The sequence below is a fragment of the Phalacrocorax aristotelis genome, chromosome 3, assembly GCF_949628215.1.
Source record: "Phalacrocorax aristotelis chromosome 3, bGulAri2.1, whole genome shotgun sequence".
NCBI classification, from domain to species: domain Eukaryota; kingdom Metazoa; phylum Chordata; class Aves; order Suliformes; family Phalacrocoracidae; genus Phalacrocorax; species Phalacrocorax aristotelis.
The window spans coordinates 98,103,830-98,130,197 of record NC_134278.1 but is presented as its reverse complement, the minus strand read 5'-3'; the positions used below and the strand labels follow the sequence as shown (position 1 = coordinate 98,130,197).

General features: G+C 42.1%; 1 protein-coding gene across 1 annotated transcript; it reads right to left on the bottom strand.

The window, feature by feature from the left end:
• On the bottom strand, positions 1–24,369 carry LHCGR (luteinizing hormone/choriogonadotropin receptor). Its single transcript, XM_075089884.1, has 11 exons — positions 24,179–24,369; positions 16,971–17,042; positions 14,082–14,156; positions 12,075–12,149; positions 11,452–11,526; positions 11,278–11,355; positions 8,524–8,592; positions 7,776–7,850; positions 6,392–6,577; positions 3,809–3,889; positions 1–1,376 (listed from the first exon to the last, which is right to left on the bottom strand). The coding sequence occupies exons 1-11, from the start codon at positions 24,316–24,318 to the stop codon at positions 128–130; spliced, it is 2,175 nt and encodes a 724-aa protein (XP_074945985.1). The 5' UTR covers positions 24,319–24,369; the 3' UTR covers positions 1–127.
• Between the last annotated feature and the right edge of the window lie 1,999 nt (positions 24,370–26,368).

Genomic DNA, 26,368 nt, shown 5'->3' with positions numbered 1-26,368 from the left:
TTGCATAAGAATTATCGATTGGCGTTTTTATTGATTGTGAAATGTTCAAGACATTATAAAATAATCCCTAGTCACTAGAATAATTACAGCTTGCCTTGCAAAGTGCTGCATCTATTGGCACTCCGGTTTAATTTTCGTTGCAAGACATCTTGTCTTGTACTGCAGGATATGGCTTCTCTAACGCCGACAAGAGCAGCAGCGCTTGTGAGGCTTTGCTGGGGCCCGGGGCTGAGCTGCCGTTCTTGCAGTTGGAAGTATAAGCAGAGAAATAGTTCATCCTGTAAAGCTCTGCTCGGCTCTTACAGCAACCAAGCTTGCTCATCAGCAGAAAGAAATCCCTTCGAAATGCTTTTGTGAAAATTGCGTAGAGAAACGGGTTTGCGCAGGAGTTGACAGGGTAAAACAAAACCAGCAAGATCTTGGAGTTGGTCACTGTGATGAGAGGTACTTTAAAGGCAGCAGATATGGCAAAAAAGGAGATGGGGGCCATGCAGGTAAAATCTGTGAAGATCAGTACTGCCATTCTCTTGGCGACCTTGGTATCTTTATTGGCAGCTACCAGCTCTGGATTCTGAACAGCTATATAAATCTTAATGTAGCAAGCACAAATAACAATGAAGGCAACAACATTTAGCACTAAGATCAGCAGTATGTAGGCTTGGGAAAGACCCGTTTCAATATCCATGGGTAAACAAATGCTGACCTTCATGTAACTGCTCACCCCTAGGAGAGGCAGCATTGCTATTAAAATGGAGAATATCCAGCCACCGAGCATGATCAGCACAGCATGCCTCAGTCGTAGCTTTCGATCCAGCTGCATGGCATAGGTGATCGTATGCCACCTTTCTATAGTGATCACTGTTAGTGTGTACACTGAGAGCTCGCTTGCAAACACGGTGAAAAAGCCAGCAGTACTGCAGCCGCTGCCTGTTTGCCAGTCTATTGCGTGGTTGTAGTACTGACCACTTGTCTGGGTGTCAACTGAAGCAATGAGCAGCAGATAAAGTCCCATGCAAAAATCAGCAAAGGAGAGGTTGCACATGAGGAAGCGAGGAACAGTGAGCTTGTAATGGCTAGTTATGAGAACGAGGAGTACGGTGAAATTACCAGCAATGGCAAGGATATTTATAAACCAGATCAGGACTCTGAGAAAGCTATATCCCAGGATGTCTTCGCAGGGATTAAATGCATCTGGTTCTGGAGTGCATGTGAGTATCTTAGGCTGACAAAAGTCATACTCAAAGTCAAAGCCGGTCATTTCGCTGTCATCAAAAATGGCTGAGTAGCTGTAAAGAGAGGCTTCTTCATCTGTCGTGAACAGGTACGCATTCTTCTCTGCTGACCACAGTGATGTGTTGTAAGATTCATCTCTGTAACTATTAAAAAAACAACGCCCCACAAATAGAAGTGAACTATTTGTTATATGCTGCTCATACTCTTTTGTAAAATACAAGAGGGAGCAGTTGTTTTAAAACAGTTACTTCCTAGATGTGTTTCTACAGGGTGTTTACATATAACGAAGCCTTGTAAGGGTGCCCTTTGTTTGGGTAGCAGCCTTGGAGAGAAGCAGAGGTCATAGTCACATCCATGGGAATGCTTTCTTATACAACTTACTTATTTGTAAGTACTTTATCTTGATTGCTTTGTAAGTGAGCCATCTTTCTCATGCTGCCAATAAATTGCAGTTCAAATTACACTTGAATTGATGGATTATAGGTTTGATGAGTATAGGTTTATCAGGCAGTTATAGAAGCCAAACTAAAATAACCTAAGGATTTTAACTGTGCACCCTTACCTCACTTAGGAAACACACTTGCCAAACAAAGTCCTGAGACTACGTATGAGTTGGGAAATGCTGAGGAATTTGATGTTCACAGTATTATAAAGCGAGGAGTAGAAGTGCATGGTTAACAGGATAATGTAGATGGCTAGGAACACAGTAAGTTTAGACTGGACCCAATGCCTAATTATAAATATTTCTAGATGTTTAAAATAGATCTCTCTAATCTCCAGGTCATCAAGAGTATGGGGATAAGCCTACCAAAGAAGAAACATTTAAAAACAAGCCCTGTCCTTTCTGATTCCCTGCCAGAACAGGTATCTATTGCACAACTATCCAGTTGTCTCCACTGTGAGTGTTTGGTGGGCAAACACCCGATCTGTGGTGTGAGACCTGGAAAGCATCTCTACTGAGGACAAGTCTTCAGAAAATTGGTAGCTTTGGGATAACTTAAATACGTGCTTAAAGTTCCATATCTACTGAAGCATGTACGTGAAACTATTTTTCTGAAGCAGGGTCATAACTGGCAAATGAAGCTGAACTGTTTTTCAGCTATTCCTGTTGGGCAAATAACTTCCCAATCTTGTTATCCTGACTTTTCTCTCCTTACATGAAAAACAGCCCAATGTCTTGCTTTTACTTGCCTGGCTTAAACTGGAAGAGCAGGGAATATTTTTGACTATTTATTAATAAAAAATGATTGTGATTTTCTCAGAGGCCACATAAACATGCTGCCGTGTGCAAACTGTTTGGGTTGGCTTTTTTTCCTTCTACAAAGAGCATGGGACATTCAGCTGATTTCTGATGTGTTTCCCACACTTTACAGCTTGCAGCCTTTAGGCCCATGAATCATGACCCTACTTCCATTTGCTTAATATAATGTCTGCTCACAGAATTGCTGGGATTGGGACTTAGCAAAGCAAAAAGCTTCAGGAGCCAATAGACTGGGCAGACTATTTAATGCACAGTAGGAGTGCAACAGATGCTAATCTGAAGCAAGGGGATTACTCTGGTGTAGGCACTTGTGCTTTGTATGACCATATTCCTCACTGGGGTTTCACTTCACTTGCTTTTATAATGTGATCTAATGCTGTTTTTACCTCCTTGCCTCACCTTGCTTCTCCCCAAAGCCACTCCTAATGGAGGCAAAATATTCTTGGCCTTTTTGTAGTTCTGAAGTGCTTCAGTTTTGTGGAGTGGAATGGAGCGGACAGGACTGACTAAACGGGGCACTCAAAGATGCTGCAGGCAGACAGCAAATGAGAAGCGGTGAGAAGAGAATCAAGGCAGCTGTTGCTTTACAAAAGGATGAATAAAACCAAATGGCAAGTGTAGGAGGCCTCACCACCCAGCAAACGAGATAATGTCCAAGGAATGACAAGTGGTGAGAAGTCCCAAGGTCTCCCATTTAGCTGTAGAGAGATGGATAGTAGCAAATCCTTCTCCATTAAATACTGGTTTAGAGCCTGTGTCATCCAGCACAGCCAACACAAGAGTTGACATTAGCCTACTTCATTGTCCCACTGAATACTGTCAACCAGAACTGTGATGATTTAGAAGAGGTAAACCAATTGCATGGGGTCATCAGACTTCTAACTCAGGGACTCTATTTCTACCATGGAAAACTAATGACATAGACTTAAAATTATCCTTTCTATAGGCAAAAAAATATTAACAGTAGCAGCTCTTTGACTCACACAAACAACTGCAATTATCTCAGGCTATAAAAAGTCTCCATGTAGGCCATTAACTTTCTTACATATTTAATCACTGTTCTCAAAGTCTTTCAAGAATTCAGAAGAGAAGCTAGAGTGAGTAAAGCTAATGAAATTACATTTTTTTTCCTTTCCTTTTGAACATCAAGCTCAGAACTCTTGGTTTAATGATAGTAAAATTACCACTGTGCAACTTGTAAGGGTGACTGAATCAGCAGCAAAAGACATGCTGTCCTAGAAAAAACACATGAACAGCAGGAGGGGGAGGTCTGTATTTGCTACTTCCAGCATCTGTATGCAGAGACGTACTTACAATATTTCATTAGTTGATTTCCTCATGGTGCTTTCACACTCTTTGGAGAAGTTGTTAAAAATGGAAAGCAAGGAATTTTGTCTGAAAGAAGGATGAAAAGAAAGTTGAGTTTCAGTCTGGATGTGGGCCAGATTCTCATCTTCTCTGCAAGTGATCTTCACAGACGCATAAGGTAAGCTAGACTTGGCCTCACAGCAGTGTAAGCATTCATGTAGATCTCTGGACACAGGGAGGAGGAGGCTTCAAATGCTGCAACAGTAGGCAGTACCTCATGGGGGGTATAAGGATGGTCCTTCAGCTTGGTTATTGTTTATGAGGTATTTTTTTATAGTGAAATAACTTGAGCTGGAATGAAAAGATATGTTTTGCCTTATGAAATATTGAAGTGGGCAAGGTTCTCCACCAGTATGAATGGTAGCAGTTATTCTGGCTTTTAGAGAAGTCCCTGTTAACAATTGCTGGGAAGCTGGCCTGATACTCTAAAGTGTTTGGGATCTGGAGGTAGACTTTACATGCTGGAGGTAAAGCAATTTGAAAAGTACAAGTTAAAAGGCAACATGTTTGGCAAAATATCTGGATTTGAGGCTTTGAAAGCATAGGCCAAGTACTCTACCAGTGTGAACAACAATGGCTTTGTCTGACCTCATTGCTGCCACAGTAGAAAGCTGGCAAAACCACTAAGCTCTTTTGTGTACTCCTAAGAGAATCAGACAACCTGGAAGCTTATAGGAAGTTTTATGTATAATGAGAGAAATAAGATGCCAGTCTAAGCCCCTATGTGATGCTTATAAATAATGGATTGCAACAGAATTTTTTTTCTTGTAATTTTTTGGAAGATGTGGTATAACCTGCTTTCCCCCCACCCCCCTCTTCAGGCCAGTGGAATTAAAACTTAGGGAACTACATGGCTCAGGGAATGAGCGCACCACAACTGTACCCCAGAAATCTCACGAATATTTTGTCTGAGGACTTTATTTCCCTAATGTCTGTGATGCTGACTTAAGTGAACCAGCTTGTCCAGTCAGATGCATGTAAGACTTTGTCACCATATCTCATTGATCAGAGAGTGCAGTCCATAGTGCTAAGGAAGGGGATATGGGGCAGGGGTAGTAAAAAGTGGGTGAGAAGGCTGTTTGTAGAGTACAGGGCAGCAGAAGGGGGTAGAAGGAGACAGACACAGGCTGCAGCTGTGTGACAATGGGAATTTGTAACCACATGAGGACTCTCCTCTGTGTAACCTGGGAAGGTTTTGGGAGGTCTGTCTCCATGGTCTTCTGCTGTTATCAGTAGGTGACAAGGAAAACAGCCAGGGATCTGTCCCTCATTCCTTTGTAGTAGCTGGTCACATAGAAGATAACAGCCTATTTCTCGTACAGGTTTTTCCAGTTACCAGATAGGTAACGCCTCGGCACTGCTTTGAACCCTGCTGATCTCCCAGTTAGGAGGGCAGTTTACTTCCCTGATTTGCAGGGTTTCTTTTTCCCAGTTTACTAATAAAGCAGTCACTAAATGTAAGAAAGTGAATTAGTAAAGCACATCTGCTTTTATAGAGCATGATCATGTTGCAAAGTCAAGCACCTGAAAATTAATATAATATCAGAAACACAGTTATCTTCATCAGAATGAATGAACTTCTTAAATTCACTCAGAGACTTGATCTGGGACTGAATCAGAGTTCGGTAGCAACGGAAACCCTGGACTGTAGGATCTTTGCTCTACTCTTGCAGAAGCAGGAACCACTTAGTAAAATGAGGTAGGCAGAGAAAGCATAGCATCACACCTAATTTTACCCTAAAGAATTGGATCTACTCCTGCCTTTGCAGTGCAGTCCTGATGTGATGACACGCAAATCAGAGATCAGGCTTCCCACAGATGACTGCTCAGTACATCTTTTCTGTAGCCTTCATTTGAGACAGACGAGAAGTGTGGTGTCCTCACAGCTTCAGCTAAACTCATTTGGAGTTGCTTTGGCTGCCTAAAGCCAACTGAGAGTTGATTTCTTTGAAAGAAAAATGCTGAAAAATTAGATCCAGTTGTCTCAGAGTGACTGCCCTGAATTAGCAGATGCAAAGCTCTCTCTGCACTATGGTTTCCAATTCTAGGGAGAACAATACTGACTGTTGTTATCTGAAAACTCTGGAACTAAACTGAGTAACCTCTTTCCTCTAACCTTGTATCAGGTCCTTATTTCGGCAAGTAATTGAAAGCCTGCCTTTTCTACAAGGTCGTCTTGTCACCTGCATTAACTAAACTACATTCCTAAAGGCTACAGGGGGGTTCTTTTTTTATTTTATTTTTGTTATTGAGATACCAAGAGAAATATAAGCTTTAAGCAAACTCAGAATAATGTTCCTGCTGGCAGATCCTGGGGACAGGATGAGATCCATTTCTGTTCTAAAATAAATGGAAATAATTTTCCTGGCTTTAGCAGAGATCTGTTGTTTCATGTGAGGCCTTGTTATGTACCACAGCTTCCTTGTAACTGTAATAAGGATAATCAAACCTCGTGAGCTGAATAAAGCAGAATTGCTGTTTTGGAGCTTCTGAACTACTGCAATACAATAATGTGCTATTCGGACTTACTTTTCTGTCCTTAGATTTCGAAAAGCACAGCAGTGGCTGGGATATGTTAGAACAGCTTCCAGAAGACTCCTAAATTTATCCAGTGGTGGCAGTCTCTTTAACGAGTAAGATGATGTTGCATTTAGGACTTGAATGGCCTCGAGCCCGTAACTAGGCAGGGACTCCAGCGCTGTTGAAGAAATATCCCTGCAAAATAAAGACAGCATTCTCTTTTCTTTTCATACATATGAAAATACCACTAAACCATGACGCTAGGTAACAGTGACTCAGTTTTTCACAAAGATCTAAATCTGCAAAGCCCCTTCAGCACCTGATACCCACCTCAGAAACATGGTCTGTGAAACTACAGAGCAGCGGGGTAAGAGCATCCCTGCGGCCCAGGAGCTCCAGTGTGACAAGAAGCTTGCTTTGTCCTGGATGAATCAAAATCTACCATGCCAGGGCTTGTGCCCTGGCCTCTCTGAAAGCCACTGTGCATGGAGCAAGTGATGGATGTTTAGGTCAGGGAAAGGGAGAGAAAGTGGGTGAATGTGACTCTCCAGCCAGCTTAACAGGTAGGAGACCCACCTGCCTCTCTTCTTGGCCAGGAATCTTTTAATTAATGGTTTTAATTAAAACATAAAAGAATCTATCATTCTTGCCGAGACAAACAAACAAAGTTTGGCTTAGAGTAGCTTCAGGGGGCTGTTTGTGTGAGGAAAGGCCATTGACATGATCAAGGATTTTCATACTGAGGCCATTAAACGGGGAAAAAAGGCTACAATTGTGAAAGTGATATTAGTAATGCCATGTACTGTAAAGCACCAATAAAAGGAATGAAATAGTACGTGCGGCACAGTGCTATTTACAAAGCCACCCATTGTGTTTTATTGCATGGAGTTACAGCCAGTGCAGCCCTCCAGTAAATACTTGATTAATAAAGCATGAGGATGATAATAATGTGTTTTGTTCAACACAGGCTTATAACATGCAATCAGCTAGCTCACTTTTATAATGAAGTTCTAAAATAATGCCTTGTAAAAACATAGTCATCCTACCAAAAGTCAAATTACTTGGTAATGTCAGAATATAAAGCACAGGGGTAGGATCAGGAGGTTCTGACACAAAGAAAGCAAATGACAAAATATGAAAAAATGACAAAAAAGAGGTCAATGCCAACACTAGAACTGGCTGATAGGCATTTGTCATGGTGCGAACTTGGCCTTCTCCCCTGTAATTTCATGGCATCTTGTTGATATGTTTCTATTTTACCAGCAGAGGGTAAGAGATCAAGTCTCTGTCCAGACTCAAAGCCTGTGTTTGCTGAGATGACCCAACCCACGTAGCACAGCGCAGTTCCTGTGGCACACCTATAAACCCAGGTAATGGAGTGGTGGATACTTACAGCACATCTGGCCCTGTGGCCCCTCTCAGGGCGTCGTTGTGTATCCACCTGAGGTTCTTATTGTCCTTCAGGATTCTGTGGATTCAAACATTGACTCTTTACTTTAAAATAACCCTTTTTTGGTTTCTTCTTCCCATCTATTTCCTCTCAATCCTCTCTCCCAGCACAGTGGTTACTGTTGCAATATCTGGCCTGAGAGTGCTCATACTTCTCACGTGACCTTTCCCTCTGCTGATAGCATCAGATCATCATCATCTACACTTAATTCTGATCGTTTCCAATTTCTTCTGATTTAAACCAGGGCCAACCAGTCTGGTTCCTTCACTGCAGTGGCAGTATACAAAAATGCAGCAGAAGTTTTGCCCAAACCAAGAGGCTAGTCCCAGAGCATGAGATAGTGATTTAAAAACTATTGACATTTCCAGACATTAAATGTAGGTTCCTCAGTTTGGGCTATGGTTTCAAGCCTTCCACTGTTGCTGCTAAGTTTAAGAATTTATTAAATTTTATTAAAAGTGATGAGCTTTTCTCACGAAAACTGCATTGTTCTAAGGGATGGTATTTCAAGAAAAGCAGTAAGTGCTGCAGGATTAACAACTGAGTCACAATGACACTGAAATATGCAATTTTCTAATGGGGTTCAGGAAATGCAAGACACAACCAGTTAAGCTGAAGGAAGAGCCTTTGACTGTATTTGAACTATGATTTACTGTTTAAAAAAAGCACTGAGGAGGGAAAACATACTCACAGTTGATTCAGCTTTGTCCCATTGAAGGCATGGCTGTGGATATCTTCAAATCCATTTTTATATAATTTGCTGGGATTAAAAAAACGTGTAGGGGAAAAAGATTTGGAAGAGACAAGATTATGTTATGTACTACAGGTTTCAAATCTTAATGCTGCATTTGTTTTAATGATTAGAGGGTCTGGTTTATAAAGAACATAGGTAACCATTGCATGATTTATGTTAACTCTAAAATTAAGATTAAATTGTGTCTTAAATTCCCTAAGGACCTTCCTGTTTAGCTGTTGAAGAGCATTTCTGCTTATGTACAGATCATCCCTCCTCTGAGGGGCTCACGTGTGCCTACCTTGGGCTGAGATCCAGAAGCACTACATTATTCCAGGTAAGCCCCTGGCAGACAGACAACAACCTGGAGGCAGAAGACCTGGATTTTGTGGTGTCAGCATGTGTAAATGGAAGACTGCAAGGGCTAGAGAAGTGTAAGATGGAAAGCAACTCTAAGGCTCAGAGGGTGCTGCTGGATTGCAGATATTCTGGGGACAGACAAGTCTTCTCGCAGCCGAGAGACAGCTTTGCAGAGAGGCAGGGGTGAGCTGTGCATCATCAAGCAGTCAGTGAGATATCAGCCCTTCCAAGGTACTGCTTCTAGGCTTGACCTGTGCCATGGAAACCTCGCTGTCCCCTGCGCTGCACAGGGACACTTGGTGCCATCCTGAGTTCTCGTTTCCCCACCCTGGACAGATACCTAAAGTCTGGGCTCTGCTTCACCTGAAGTCCAGCTCTTTTCCTTCATTAGATCATCTACCCTATGGATCTGATTTCACTGAGAAAAAAATCAATTTCTGATATTAAATTCATGTTTCCAATATAATTTCAATATTATAATTTGTATATAGTATTTTTTCTTTTATATTAAGCCCTAACAGAAAATTTGGTGCAGTTTATAAATTAAACAAATTTTTTGGTGTTGCTTTTCCACTTGTGGCTATAGAACCTGCTCCAAAGAAAAGCTGAAAGTGTTGAGGAGTGCCCCCCTACTATTGATACAAGATAGGGTCTATCTCAGCACAGTGCTGAAATCAGTGATTTCCTTAAAAACCACAATGATAGTAGGATCAGTTTCCCCATGAAACACTAACTGTTGCAAAGACTGAATTAGCTATTTGTAGTGCAAAATGTTATTGCAGGCTGGCTTACACCTTCATAGAGTACTTGTGTTTCACCACGCTGCAACAATTTGAATTACTTCAGCTAATTACAGTTAACTGCATGGGGTGGAGTTAGTGTGTAACTATACAATTAGGAAGCTGCTGATAAGGTAATTCTTGTCTTTTGGTGAGCTCCCTATCACAAAAGGATGGGAGAAAAATGATTGTTGACTGTTTCCTGACTGAGTGAGATTCCCTCCCATTTAATACACTTTGGGGTTACAGTAAAAATCGTAAGCACCATTCTCCATCTCTTGTATGTTCATTTTCTTGCACCATTAACAGAATCATAATTTTGCTGAAGTTATTTTGAGAACTTGCTGGTAGGAAAGAGGCTCATAAAATGAAACGATGCCTTAATCTAAGCAATTGCTTCTCTTTAACATCACATAGGAAGTGTCTTCAGTCACATTTACGCTCAGTTCCTCTAATGATTTCAGAAGGTATTGGTCAATACATAAAATCTGTGTCAAAATTACTGTCATGCTGGCACATCAGCCTGGTGAAGGTCCCTAGCCAGTCACCTGCAGTACTTGCTTGTGTGCACAGCTCATTTGTTGGTGCAGATATGCATGGAATTTTGTGTCAGGGTTTTGGTACACGCTTGTCTCCAGACAAGGCTCCCCACTTGGATGTGTACTGCCTTTTAAATATCAGTCTGGTCCACAAAGGCTGGCTTTATTGGTGTCCAAATTGGTGTTTGTGGCTACAACACAAAGTAGGTGGCCTGGTGCTGCGCTCTATTGCTCAACTGGTCCTTCCTCAGGAGACCTCAATTTCAGCCACGTCCTGCAGAAAGGCTCAGTCTCAGATTTTTTTCCTATTTCAGCACTTCTTTCTGGAAGTTTTTGTGAGGGCAAGGGTGCTGCAAGATCCATACGTGGTTCTTGCTGTGCTGGCAGATGACACCTCACCTTGGCTTTCTGCTGCTTTTTGCATTCCTCGTGTGGGGCATCTCATTTAGCATCAAGGCCACCTGTCTCACAGGTGGCTGTAGCACCACAAACTGAATCCACAGTTTGTTAAAGGTGAAATCTTTGTGGGGATCTCATGGGAATCAATGTTATCAAGAGAAATCAGAGGAAGAACAAGCATCGGTACTTCATACCAATTTGCTTTCTTCCTTCCTCTTCTTCAGAGGGACCCTGTGCAGCTGAAGCTCAGTGGCGTTATTAGATGAGTAGTATCAGCCTGGTTGCTCCTTGAAAGCACTAGTTGAAGAAACCTCATCCCTGAGGGAAAGAGAGAGGCTCTGGCCTCTAGTGCAGCTTTTGGAGTTTATGCCCTATTGATGGTATTTTTAAAAACAACATTGCATGGAAGAGGAGGATTTGGATTCCTTCTCCTATTTTCTTTCCTAAGCAAAGTTAACTTTTGGATAAAACCCTGCTCTTCAGCTTGAAGTTTCCTAAGCATTTAAAATTTAACTCACAATACAGATATATATTGTATGGGACTTGATTTCAAGATTTTTATAAAGTCAACCTGCTTTCCTCAAGCAGGAGTGTTATCCTCACAGAGGAACTGGGACTAGGATTATTTTACTCACAGTGTCAGCGATTCATTGTTCATCCCCCGGAAAGCATTTTGTGGTATAGTTGTCATACGCAAGTTATCACAGAGCTCCCTTTGGGAGGAAAGGAAAAAAAAAGGAATTTTTGTCAGTGATCTAGGAACAAGATGGAGAAGACTCACAACTGGGTTAGGCTGGGTCTCTACTTACAGAATAAAATGAGCTTCTAATGAGAAGATCTGTGTCAGATCTGGAAATTGTCTTATTCCAGTGTTACAAATGCTCCTAGAGAAAAGTATAATTCGTATTTACAGGAGAAAAGATTACCAGAGTGGATGCAACAACAAGCCAACTCGGTACATGTTTAACAATGTATTAAAAGGTGACAAATATAATTTTTAATTAGACTCCAACTGTGTTTATAAGACCTGTAAAAATTAAGTTGTGTAGCATCCCCAAGCAGTGTCCTGGAGAAGCAGCATATGTTCTCTCTACGTTAAGCACAAGGAAGAGATTTTAGTTACCCCTTTTGCATATCACCTTGTCTATCTGAAAGCTTTATTCTAGAGATAAGCACTTAGCTGAACTAATTTGTAGACTTTACTACTGTTTTGTCCATTACTGCCCTGCCCTGGGTTACTTTATTTTCTTGCCTATTGAAAGACCTCACTGTTAGTTAACTGCACATTAAAGCTGTTGTAAATGATGTATGTATTATTAGTGTACCTTAATGCATGAAAGACTTTTTTTACTTATACTCCTTTCTCTAATTTGTCCACCTCTTTAGAGGGGAAAAAAAAAGCAAATGGAAAAGAAACAGAAATCTTTCTTACAAGTATTTTAGCCTTGGAAGGTTTCTGAATGCTCCGTCCTCAATGTGCAACAGATTTTTTGTGTTCAGGATTAATCTGTAATGAGGGAAAAGTATCTCAGTATTACAATGTTATACATTTCGGAGGGTCCTGAATTTTGCTAGTGATTGGCCTTGTCAGAAAACAGTCAAGTGCAGAATATGGCAGAAGGTTCTCCTGCTGTGAACAAGCTTTCTGAAAATATACCACAAGTGCTTTTCAGAGCACTATTGGTAATAAAAATGGCCTGTAATTGTTAGGTAGCCCACAAAAGATAACAGCTCCTGAATTCTCATGGTTCACTGAGCTGAGATGGTCTGGTTTGGATATCCTGGTCACTGGTGGGAGTTAGCATTTTGCTGTCGTCTGCTGGTTCTTTGGGATATGTTTTCTGGGGTTGTGGCGTGCCTAATGCATTTCACTTCTGCTTTACCACAGGGGCTCGGAGGCACAAGCTTGCTGCCATCACAATGACTCTGCCTCCAACAGGTGGTCTTGGAGGTGGGGCTGTGCAAGGAGCCTGAGCTCTGTGCATGTGTGTGTGCATGCCTAGTCCTTGCCCCACAGTCAGATGCCTTTACATCATCCCTTGTTTCTAGCATATTACTGATGCTCTGCCTAGCCAGGAAAGGCAGTTCTGCAGATGGTTTAACCTCTTAGAGCACCATGGTCTTTATTAGGGCAGTGGTGAGTAGCGCCAGATGCTTGCTTAGATCTGCAGAAACTGGGAGATGGAGGTAAGTGGGGAGATGGAGACAAGTGTGTGAGAAATACTGTTTGCTAGTGGTTTCTCAAAAAATGGGACAGACTCTGTCAGTCAAGGAGTACTTGCTGCAGCTATACTATCTGCTGAACCTGTATGTTTGCAGAAAAGCCCAATAGCTCTAGCCCAGCTCCCTCCCTATGCATGATTTACAAAATTCAAAGGTTTTAGCATATGAAATTGCAACAAGAGTTCAAATCCAAGAACTACATTGAACCCACCTACTCTGATACTGAAACTGAAAGTGGCTGTGAGTGCAGCTTGGGGACATCATACAACGTGAGTCACACAGAGCATTCAAGATTCAAACAGGTTTTCTTGCTAGCCTCCTGTAGCTCTTCAATGTTTTTGCTTAGCTTTTTGGGTTTGGCAAATGACAGGCGGATGACAAGCTATCCATAATCAAATCCTTTATTCCTCCCCTAAATCCACCATTGACTCTAGTGGAAGTTGGACCCAATCAGAGGCCGATAACTCTGTATCTCTTGCTTGTGTGAGCCGCTAACTGGCTTCAATGGAGTTCACATATAAGGGGGCGGGAGAGAAGACTTACTTGTCCTCACTCAGTTGCACCATTTTTAAGCCACTGGCTGATCATGCTGTGTGAAAAAGGCAGTAATGAGATATTGAATCAGATTTATAGTTTCCAATTTCACTAAATATTTCAGAGCATTCTCCTAGTCATTGCTTTAACTCACTCTCTTTCTCTCTGATGCCTGTGCTATGCAGGTCAAGTTTAAAATCAGTACATGTTCTGTTTGAGTAATATTTCAGTGCTCGAAAGAAGAGCTATGCATACTAAGCAGCTGTATTTAAATAGTTCAGGGCTTTGAAAACCACATCTTCAAAAAGGAAGATTTTTCTCATCTGTTGTCATCTCGAATTATTTCCCCACCTAGAAAGCTTGACAGTACCTGCAGAAGTGTCTACTCCTGTCCAGAGCTCCACTCCTATCATTGAGCTCACTGGAAACAGTGGGACTTTGTACGCATGGATGTCTTTGCGTGATTTATCTCTCCAAGGCTAGATCTTACAGAGTGCTCACTACTTCATATGGTACTTTGGAGAGAAATGTTTCCCGTCATAGATCTAATCCAAAGACAGCTGAAGTAACAGAGGTCCAAGAATACTTCTCTGCAAACTGTTTACTCCTTGATGATCCTAAATCATGACATGGATGCCTCTTTTTTTTTTTTTCTTTTTTTTTTTAAATGATGCTTACTTACATTTCGGACAGAGTGGGGAGGCTGTCAAATGCGCTTGCTTCTATTCTCTCCAGGGAGTCGCTCTGAGATATTTCACTATAATGAAAAAGGCAGACACAAACCAATACATTAACAGAAAAGATACCAGAAATCAGCTTTCCATTTTGTATTTCCTTCTTTTATACATCGCTGTTCAACTAAACCAATTTTTGTTTGGCAGCAGTGTCTATGCCTCATCTTACACATCTTGAGAGGAGGTGCCAGTAGGGTTTGAGAGACACCAGCTTTTTGCCGTCTTGGCAAAGGGGTATGCCAACCCTTTGGAATAAGTATTTCCATAACAGCCAATCTCCATTTTCCCAGTAAATTGTAGGTAAAGTAGCAACTCAGGGCCAGAACTAACGTAAACAGAGTGAGCCCAAGCTTGTGAGCCTTTTGCTCCTATCATTGGTCCTGCTTAGTGAATTTATTAGCATGGGCAGGGATGTAGATAACGTTCACAGTGCTTCATACGCTGTTATTAAGTCAGGGTGATGGTCATCTAATCCACAGATGTAGAAATACTGAAATATGCATTCAGTGCACTTTATGAATAGTTTTTGGATTTAAGTGCCATTTTCATTACACGCATGCAAACTGAAAGGAAGTGGCTCTTTCTCATTGTTACACTTTCCAACATGACTGTTTTTGCAGGCTCTGTTGGATTTCGATGTACTGCTGCTCCTATTCCACACATGTAGTTAATAATGACTGAATAATCCTGAATATAGAGAAAAAATAATCCACTTTTTTGATGCTCGCTAAATGCCTGCTAGATGAAGATTTATGGGACTACACAAAATTGACTCCTGAAAGTAAGTAGTATATATTGATGCATATGTAGGGGAAAGGTCTTCAAAACAGTGTTTTCTCTCGACAGAATTTACTGGAAGGGAACACAAACTAAACCTGTCTAACTAAGGCTGTCAAGAAAAAAATATTTTCTAAGCAACTGGAACGCATCTACAAAATCAGAGTTGGTATTGTCACAGTCCTGAGAGTTATTTTATTTCAATTATAATTACAAGAAAACAATTCTTATTGGTGTTGATATAAAACCCTTTAGACCAGAATGAATTGTTTTTTTCATTTGTAGTGGCAAAGGGGGATGCACACTAGAAATGATATATTAAACATGTATGTATTTCTTACAGAAATATTAATGATTTTTTCCATAATCAGAATTCAGCGAGATAGATTGTCACTTTCGGTATTGCACTAGTTACTCATCAATGAAAGATGGATGTAGAACAAGTAGCCTGCTGGGCATCTGATCCTCAGAGACTCACGGGCTGGGAGGGATCAGTGCCTGCTCACAGAACTCGTTAAGGTCTGGGGTCTGAAACATGGTCCTTCCTTGGGATCCCTCCTGTCTGCCGCTGCCTTAGTGAGGATAATTTATCATCTGATTTGCAGATGGTGACGAATTCTCAAACAGGTGATTTAGAGATTTATAATTTAAGAATTTTTCGAAGTAACACTAAATCTCAGTGAAATTATGAAGTGTCTATAGATTTATTTCAGCCAAATACATCGATTTCTATGCTGTTAATTTGGAGAGATACATTAAAAGGACACAGAGAAATCAATTAAATTCTCTTTATGGAAGGGAAAATGTCAATGAACAAAACGTTCTGTGTGAAGAACAGGACATGCATACAGCTTGGGAAAGTTTAGCCTCAAGTCATGGAGGTAGGAGAAACTGTAGATTTAAGTTGGTCTCCTATCTCAAAATGGTAAGTTCACATTAATTATGCAGCTGTAAGTGAATGCAAGAATATGGTGCTGTTGGGTTGTACTATAGCACTTCATTGCGGTGGAATACATGCAGCAGAGTTTAGCTTATTTTCTACTTGCTAGAGCTACAGGAACACGTAAGTTTATACTTTGGCCAAAATTGTTTAACCAATGAGCGCTAAAAGCTAAACTAGTCCAGTTGAATCTATTCAGACATTTGCAGTACCCTCATCCTTCAAGTCTTTGCCTTCAAGAATGCACCGCAAGAGTGTTTCCTACTTTCTCTTTTTGTTTCCTTGAAAATAAATTATGTAACATCTAATATATATAGTTTGATATCTGATGCACTATGTGTTTTTCATAGGTGAAGAGAAGTATAAAAAGTGCACCTTGAAAAGAAAGTGGCATCATTTGTGCTGCTGGGGAAGGTCATTCCTCCTGGGGGAGGTTCTGCACTGCACTGGTGTGTCATCAGCTGTGGCCTTTAGAGACCACTCGGTGCAGATAAAATAAAAATTAATAAATAATGGAGCCTCTAGCCTGCCATCCTTCAGGTGGAATAACAGAAATAAGGACAAGAGTGGTCAGACGAGCCTTATGGTCTGAGTCCTTGACATAAAATAGGTACAAAGCCAAGGGAGGGGAAGCAACACAGACCTGGTGTGCTCGTAAACTGAAAGATCCAAGAAAGGGTTCAGTCCTACTGATCCCCTGCCAAGCTTATCTGTTGGTGCAAAATGCCAAAGAAATATCTTATTTGGGAACTACATAAATGTATAATCACAGAATGCCATAGCTATCATAGGAGTGATAACGTTTTATGATAGAAATCTATCTCCTCTGCCAATCAAAAGCACCTATCATCAGTTATTAAGCCATATCCAGTTCTCTCCAACATTGTGATCTGTTAAACAACTGTTGAAAATCATACCTTTTCAAAGAATCTTTATATACTGCTTATAAGAAAGGAAACGTTAACTTTATCCTTCCCCAGTGCGTTTTTTTTCACCAATAGTATGTTTTAGCAACACATTTTCATGTTATTGTAAAAAGATATTGTGTGGGATAGAGGTTTATGATAGGATTTCTAGCAAGAAATTAAGGAAAAGCCTATGGTAAATGTTGTCAACTTACATGATGAAGGCATCTCTAAGTCCTTCAAATGCATGTGATGGGATTACTTTTACAGGCAGGTGAGTAAATGATCTGAAAAAAGAGAGGAAAGGATTGTAAGGTATGGAGTTTCCTTGTTTACAGAATTGTACCATTACAGTGGGCAGAAAAACAGTAAAGCATAACACCACTTTATTTTGCCTGCAGTTCACTGTACTTCTGGGGCCTGATCCATTTACCATTGATCTCAGCTAAACAGAATTCAAAGGATATTGGGTCAGTTCCTCAACAGTATAAATTTGAGACTAATCACTGTCAAATCAATACTAATCATAACCCAGTCAGTAAATTAATAGAGTGATGGAAGTGGTCTGCTATGTTCACAGTCAAAGGAAGCTGCAGGCTATTTAAAGTTAGTTCCTCAGAAAAACTGGCTTTCATGTACAGCTCTTTCTCTATAAAACAATATCTTCACATTCTTTGGACCATGTTCTCCTCTCAGCAGTATCCCTGTAATGTTGCAGTGTGGCACCCTCCATTCACTGACAATGTACAAGTGTAGAAGAGTTTGGGTTTTGTTGTTGTTCTGTTTTGGGTTTTTGTGCTTTTTGTTGTTGGTGTTTTTTTTTTTAATAAAGCGCCTCAGTAAGGTTAGTTGATTAAAATAAAATGTATATTTTCCTTTATAATTACTATGACTGAGAAGTTGATGCGACAGACAGATCTGCATTTTACCAATTTACTCTGCGTCTGAATCAAAGTTCTTTTACCAGCCAATTTAGCTAGCCATGACCACACTCTCCCTGATAATGTCCATAGGAAAATATTTAACATATTTCAACACGTTATCTCTGTGCAAACAGAAAATTGCTCCATTCTGCTTTATAATTACAAATATCTAGTCAGAGACATTTGTTTCCCATCCTTAAACCCCCCCTCAAGGTTTTTTGACTGAAATGTTTCCATGCTATTTGTATAACCTCCTTTTTTTCCTTTGTTGTCATAATCCTTTATATGAAGACAATTAAAAATGTTTATCAATTTATATATATATATATATGTACATTTTGTATATATATAGACATACGTCATGCCCACACAATAAAATGACAGGCTGTCACACATAGGTATGTCTTGGGGTTACAAATCTAGATGTACTACGGAGCCTGGCAGTCAATTCCTAGCCACATTCCAAATAATCTGTATGATTTCGGGCAAATCATTTAGTTTCCTTGCACCTTGACTCCCTGTCAGTAAACTGGGAATAACAATGCTTCCCTGCCTAATGTTGTAAGGATATATATGTTTTCTGATGCCACTGTGATCGGGTCACACCTGTCTCTGGATGGATGCTGGTGCGTTGTGTGTAAGGTTTGGTTAAATCAGAAACTAAGTCATGTGTCTTGAAAAATGTATTTGTCCCTGAGGGGACAGACAGGTAGAGACAATCCTGCAGTAGGGCTTGATACCCTGAGCCAAAAGGAAAACAACTTCAGGAAGAAGTAAAAAGTAGAAGCTGGGAAATTACTGCTCTGTAACCCTGGCAGCAGGAACCTTTTCATAACTGCGCCATTGGCTGGGGCTTCTTGCAAAACAAAACATACCTTTTGAAGGTGAAACTGCAAAAAATGTTCTCATTAACAAAAGAAATAGAAATGTAACCGAAAGCACAAAAAATAAAGCCGGGTCTTGGCTCTTAATAACAACAAAACCTTCAGCCCAACAGCCTCCTACCTCCCTGCGACGTGCCGGTGAGCAGCATGGCGGCTGTAAATTCCTGTAATGCGTGGCTCAAAGTGACCTGCTCCCCCTCCCTGCAGAAAGCCTTTGGCAAAGGTGCTCCGAGCTTAGCCACCTCAGCTATGCAATTAAATTTAAGTGGGATGACCCAGCACTTCTAATACATGCTGTAGTTAAACTGCATGACGGCACTTAATCCATTCTGTATTTCAACTTCATTGGTTTTTGGTTTTTAATTCTCATGAGTTCACCTTGATAGCTAGAACTGTGAACTCATCTGCATTGACATTCCCGTGTCCCATTAAGCATCTCACAAAACAACAAGAACAAAGGAAAAAGGCAATTCATAATCAGCCTTCTCTCTTAATCCTCAAAATACGGGTGTAGCACACATAGACAATTCCACATTGATAAAGATATCTTAAATTCACCAAAAAGGTGAATGTTCCCATCCCTATTCTTGTCCACATTATCTTTGTGGTTTGTATCTCAAACCCTGCCTGTGTTAAAGGGAAACACGCTCATTTAGATGTCTCTTTCTATACTCACAACATTTTGAAGAAGATCCTTTAGCTTGCTGAGCACAAGCCAGCCTGTGTCTATATATAAGCATTTAGATTATTTAATAGAGTTTTGAACTGCTTGTTGCAGGCTTAATTTTTTCCAAAGAGCAGAGTAAAGTGAGGCCTTAACTCATGTGTTGAAGTCTCTGCTATTGAACAGGACCGATGTCTTTGATAGCACACAATGAAACTCCAGCAGGTACTGGCAGGAATTAAATATTGATTTCTTTCTGATAGCACTCAGATTGTGACACTCAGATGTGACCTCATCTCTCAGAGCTGAGGAAGCTTTTGACAAAAAAAAAAAAGAAAGAACAAACTGCGTTTTACAAAGCTACAAAGCTTTTATGCATCTAACTTGCCCGTGCTAGTAGACTGACTTCTATTTATGAAAGGAGGGATGCATCCATCTTTAATACAAGTTACCAACACCGGATTGAAAGAGTGTTGTTAGTTAAAGGATGAAATGTTACACTTTTCAGAAAAACTGTAATGCTGCTTTCATAGTTAATACATCGCAACTTGTGTGCTTGTACTCACTCCTGCCATTCAGCAGCTGACAATACTGTGCCTCCAGATAATTGCGGGACTTTTCATCCTTGGAGAAAGGATGAACAGAAAGGAGTGGAGAGCCAGCCAGCCTTCTGGCATTCACCAGCCTCCAGTGGTTCTGTAAATCAAGATTGGTTTTCAAGGTACATCATTCCAGGCAGTAGCATTCCAGGCTAAATATGTGTAAGACTACCCAAGAACACCAGGAGAGATGGGAACAGCACCTGGATTGACCAAACCCTGTCCTTGCCTGGAAACTAAAATACAGTCCTTCTCTCTTCAGCTAGGATTTGTTTCCTGTATTTTTGCTTTGAAACCATAAATCTGAAGTGGATTTTTCACTGGGATGGTTATCTTCCTGTTACTAGGAACAGCAGGCCAGTAGGAACTACAAGAGCAAACCACCTTCTGCTTCCCCTGCTGTGAATGTGTAAGAGCTCTTCAGAAAATGTTCATGGGGCAGTCTATCCCAAGGATACAGTGGCATAAAACCATTATCATTCTTTTTTTGCTTCTGGGATATAGCAGAGGCAACTTGACTTGACAACAATTTTTATCTGCTAAAAGATAAGCTTCTGCTCCTGTGCTACCGCATAGACTCAAGCTCCAAGAGAAGCTTTTGAGAGGTCTAGATGCCCAAAGAGCTCAGGACCACTTGCAGTCCTGTTGATGAGGAATCAAAGCCCAAGTCCACTCACACCGCTGGATAAAATCTCTGCGTTACAGAATTTGCCTTTTGCAAAAAAGTGATTAGTTGAACTGATAGTAAATAAAAAAACCCACCCCAAACCACAGGCTCTGTAGCAATAGGTATGAATTTGTTACGGTAGCTAGGCTGTTACATTTTAGTGTCTCCATTTGATAGGATTACTCATATTTCTAATGCCCAAAAGGTGAATGCATAAGGTAGTGGCAAACATTTTATTCTGTGGTGTCCTTGGTCTTAGGAGGATTGGGAACATTAATTGAAACTAAGACTGAAAACGCACCATTTTCCTAGGATTTTTATCAGCTTATGGGGGCAATGTAAAGTGTTGGCACTGATTTTTAAAGCCCCGTATATCGGGCATTATCTACCTGAAATGTGAATGATGATGCTGGATATATCACACAAGCAGCCAAAGAGTACTTTCCGCTAGGTGATGATGGGTGATGCATTATCTCCTATGAAAGACACTTTGGCCCTGAAACTGAATTTCTGTGTCAGTCCAAAAAAGCCAAGACACGGTAGAACTGTACTTGTTTCAGGCTTTTGCCACAAAGTTTTGGATTTGGTCCCCAGCAATTTGGTGCCTAATCATGTGCCACTCCCCCTACTGCAGAAGCCCTGCATGCAGGGGCACACGCTCAGGCACAGCAAAGTGAACCTCACTATGAAATGAGGTTTTTGAAGGGGCAGAAAGGTATTAGGTATCCAGTGTCCATTACTGTAGAGCTGGAGCTGGGTGCCAATCCACTTACACTTTGCTAAAAACCGTGAAAGTATGTACGAGACTTCAAAAGAAGGAAAAATCATGTTTTGTTTCAAGATATAATAGTGTATTAAAGATTATACATTTCTGTTGAAACTAAGATGACGCATAGCTACTATAGCCAAAATGACATACAAAGGTGTCTGGACAAAGGAGTTTCTATAGTGTTTACATAACATCCAAATTAAAAACAGGAGCCTGAGAAAAATATGGTCAATTCAGAACTGTATAAAACACATCATTCTGCAACCTGTCGGAAGTCTAATAATTTTGAAAACTCTTCCAGCAATAATATCACATGGCAAAAATAACTTGGGTAAACAAAAATGGATGAAATTTCCCTACAGGATATATACTTGGGATATAACAAATTATCAGAAGTACACTTGGAAGTACAGCTCGTTACAGCATCAGGGCTTGAATTACTCAGGTACAGCTGGAGTTATATATTGGTGTTTATTTTCTTGACTGACCATATTAGTAAGAAGGACATTTCTGAGGTCTGGCTTCTATATTATAGTGGCACCAAGGTAAGGACGTGGGCACCCCAGTCACTGTGTTGGAATAACCTGGAGAAGCATTTTTTCCCAAATTATTAGTGCACTTGCAAGTGCTATGCTCCAATTCCCCTGGTGCACACAAGTACAGATGTGACTATGAGGGGACAAAAGTAACTTTCTCTTGCATTGTCTCTCATACACAGAGCTGTGCAGGGGGAAAAGAGAGCTGAAAACATTGGCGAAGTATGGGAAGAGAGGGAGTCGGTACTAACAAAGCTGGAAAAGCCATACAGGTAAGAGAGAGGGGAAAGAGTGAGGGGAAGCCAATAGCCAAGTGAATAAGACAACACTAGTATGAAAATCAAAGGAAGAGGTGAAAGGAAAATACAAGAATACATGTACACCTGTAGAGTTAGGGACTACATTCATCGGTACAGCTTTGTAATTGTATGATGAATGTAAGCTTTCTATTAAAAAAAAACAAACAACCAAGGAAATGGAAACTTAATAGTATAGTTTCAGGTTCAATATAAATCAGGCTGGATGTGGCACGGAAGTAGAAGGAGCTGGACATGTCTGCAAATGCAGACTGAAAGATAGGGGTTTTTTTGACATCTAAGTGTAAATACTTTCTCTGTAAGAATAGTGAGCAGAATATCGGTTGAACTCTTTTCTGACTGTAAAGTTGGTTTCTACAGCCAGCCTAATAGCTGGACCTCGTGTACAATCATAAAGATTACATATTACATTAAAGGTTGAAGGGAAAACTTACTATCTTTTTTTTTGCCTGTCATCTAGGCCTCTTGATCTGAGTGAAGCATAACTGGCAGCAGCCATAAGCCCATTATCTGTCTTAACCTGATGACTGAGATTGGGATGTGGTTTCTTCTTGGGGTGACAGAGAGAAAAAGGAAAAAATCAAAGAGCAAGCAAAAAAGAAAGAAATCAATCACATACATTTAGAGCTTTTGATAACCTCTCTGGGCTGTGATGTGCGTTGTCCTAATAAACATGCTAGATCCCTGCAAAGACTAATGTCCCCATTTGTTTCTGCTGCTGCAGGGATCCCCTGCCTGCTCTGCGTGTCGTACAAACACTGGGGAAGAAATGTGCTTCTTGCAATAACTATGGAGAGTCCTTCCAGCATCCACAGGCTCTCCTTTCTCTGACACTGAGGTAACACAGGGAAATGGGGAAGAAACAAATTCAGGACAGAGATTTTTCTAAAAACTGACTTTGGAGGGATGATTCACATGGCTCTAGATTAATACAAATTAGTATTTCTTGCTCCTATCAATTCTTAAACTTGGGAGAAAGGAAAGAGGAGATATGGGATAGTATCATCCCTGGGGAATTTCAAGAGCATGTTAAACTTGCAAACAAATCAGATAAAAATGGAAAACACAGGCTTTGTTACCAAAAGGGGCATAGTAAGAAAACCCCAGCTCAATTCATGCACAGATAACCAAGGGATCCTGGAAATAGCAACTATGTTATCTGTTGGTTGTCTAATCCCATATTTTGACGCCATAGTTGTTTAGACCAGTGCCATAACTGAGCCTGTAAACAACACAGCAACACTTGAATACCTACGTATACCAAGTATTTGGTCTGGTCTACTAGATTATGAGCTTGGAGAATGGTGTGAGAGTCGGGTAAGGGAATGCCTATGATTCCCTGTTCTTGTAATTTAATCCTAATTCCCAGAGGAGCGTTAGGCAGAAAGATACGATGGATCGCCCTACAGGGATCCAAACAGCTGTCAAAACCCTGAATGGCTTTTTTACTACCAGAGAGGGAAAAAAAGTTAGCCACTAACTTGTCAGTGAGTTGGACTGCGAAAAGAGGCAACGAGCACTGCTGGGAGGATTTTGATGCTTTCATATAGGAAGCATTAAATTGCACAAGCTTTGGGAGAAGAGGTTGTGAGAAGTCAGTCAGATTTGTGAAAGAAAAAACAAACAACCCCCAGAATTGACAGAAGGTTTAAGACCAAATGTCAACCTTTTAACTGGGTTTCTTTGAAGTCACCTAGGCCACTACAAGGTGCTGTTTTTGGAACAGGAAAGGCAGCTTTTGCCTCCTGCCGCAGCGGGAGAACACAGAGAGTTCCGACAAGCGCAGCGCTCCCCTCTGCCATTGCGGCCGGCGGCACACGGCACGCGGTTTTGAGGGCGCGAAAACGTCCCGAAAGGACGTTCCTTTCCTCCTCCTCAGGAGACAACCGCCGACGCCGCGTTCCTGCCGGGCTCCCAGTGCTCGGGCAGGGCAGGGCAGGGCGGGCTTCAAAACCCGAGCTCTCCGGCTCCCTGCCGGCTCCCCCCCGCGAGTGACGGCACCCCCCGTGCCCGTGTCCCCCCGCCCACCGCGCGCTGCCCAGGGAGGCGCCCCGCGGTACTTACGCGCGGGCGGGCGCGGGGCGCGCCCCCGGCGGGGCCGGCGGGCAGCGCAGGGCGCCGTGGCCGCAGGCGCAGCGGGGCGGGCACCGGCCGCCCGCCGCGGCGGGCAGCAGCAGCAGCAGGGGCAGCAGCGTGGGCACCATGGCCGGCGGTGCCTCGCCTCGCCTCTCCTCTCCTCTCCTCCTCCTCGCCTCTCCTCGTCGCCTCTGGCCTCCCGCGGGACGCGGCCGGCGCCCCCGGCTCCTCCCGCCCCCGCCCCGGGGCGGGCTCTCCGCCCTCCAGCGCCGGGGAGCCGCATCCCGGGCTTTCCCGACGAGCGGCCTTCCTCCGCGTGCTGTTGCTGGATGCAAAGCCTACAGGTGGCAAGCGGAAGCTTTCCTTTGATTTCCATGAGTTCTTCGACCAGCTCGGTCCCCGCAGTCCCCTCTTACGAGGACTGGGAGCACCAGTGATGCTCTCCGTTCCTAGAGCTGTTTCTTGGCCAGTGGTGTCGATGGGAAGCACCCGCTCAACTCTGCATCAGACTGCGTTGTGTGAGAGCTGAGATGGTGGAGGTGCGGCCCCTGGAAAGTCCCACCTGTCTGGCTGTTGACTGCTTTGAGCGTTTGTGTCTGCAGGAAAACATTTTGCATTTCCCTTAACGGGGTAAATGCTTATTGGGCAGATAGAGCAGCCCTTTTAGTGGATGGGAATGGCTGGGATACAGATGTCCCTGTCAAACGCTCTTATGTGTCCACGCACGGTTGCTGTACTGCTGATGAAGGATTATAATTTGCCTGCTGACTGATCAGAGAGAGGCATTTTAGGGCGCATCAGTTGTTACTTTATGATCAACTATACCCTTTGTGCGGAAGAAGTAATCATGTTCTCAGGAGTACTTATCTTCGCAGAGGTCCATTCATTTTGTAAGGGACTGTTTTCCACATAACTACCGTTATTGCTGTTGTTGGTACTATTATTTATTACCACAGCTATAGCTTCTAGAAGATTTAGATAGAAATCAGGATCCTATTTTTGGTGAGTGGTAGAGCAAACCACCAAAAAACATGATTGCTCCCCAGAGCAGGATTTGCAAACAAAATATAAGGGTATGGTATGTCATCAAAAGCTTCCTCCATCTTCAAATATATCCAGGAAAAAGACAAAGAGTAAGGGAGGGAATGACCCAGCACAACATGGGTTTTGCCCGAGACAATTCTTCTGGTTGTTGCTTTAAAATCATGGAATCAAATAATAAAGCCTTTTACAGATTTCGGTGTTTAGGACTAAAATGTGAGACAGGAATGAGGTGTTTGAGACATGTGGGGTCCAGGGGCATCCCCATATTCTCAGTGGTGGCTTGGAGGTGGAGACAACAAGCACTAAGCAGCTCCTGTGGTCTGGTGCCAACAGCATAACCCGTGTCCATCCAGATCAGGAACTGGAACTAAATCTTGCACGGGAGGGTAGGGTCCAAAGCCTTGCTTTGTTGTCCCTCTCAAAAGCACTACCAACTGCTCAACCTTTCTTCAGCATCTTCTGCTCCACTTTAACTGATAGTGATGTTAGCTTTTATTCTGACCTTGCAATGGTTATGAGGTACACTCCATCGCTTTATTCTGCTATGCTTGGCATACCCTTCTTCTCCACCACTACAGCAGGGTTATTCTGATGGATGGTCTACCTAATTACAGCTAACGTGCCTTTATATTGATCTGTCCTCCTCCTCCCAACCTCCCCATCACCTTTGAAATCAAGGAGTGGTGGGGTTATGAAAGCAAGGGACTGACTGAACTGTGCCAGCTGACAAATGTAGGATAACCTTGTGTTCTTGGGAAGACCTGTTCATGTGAAGTGCAGTTTCCTTGAGGTGGGTCCGTATGGTGCTCCTGACTCTTTCCTGGCACTCAGCTGCCAGTGTCATGAGCAGTAGCAGGTGTCAGGGGTCCTGCAGCTTGGTTTCCTATGGGAGGAGCAATCAGTGAGGAAAAATCTGGGTAAATTCTTGTGTAATTTACATGTGCTCATGTACATTGATTTGGGAAGGAGACAGCTAGAGGGCAAGTCCCTTCTCGAGACTCCTCCTGCCAAGCTGATGGTTCCCGAGAGGCAGTTCGATTCCTGAACTGGCTGCATGCAAACTTTACATCAGGAAGCAAACTCCCTGCTGTCAGATAGCTTGTCTGTCCACAAAGCTGCCTATACTGCCAAAGT

Coding starts and splice junctions, on each gene's coding strand:
- LHCGR (XM_075089884.1), bottom strand. CDS start 24,318: ATGGTGCCCACGCTGCTGCCCCTGCTGCTGCTGCTGCCCGCCGCGGCG. Junction 14,157..16,970: donor CTTAGAGATGCCTTCATCAT/GTAAGTTGACAA, acceptor TTTTCATTATAG/TGAAATATCTCAGAGCGACT. Junction 7,851..8,523: donor GGGACAAAGCTGAATCAACT/GTGAGTATGTTT, acceptor TTGAATCCACAG/AATCCTGAAGGACAATAAGA.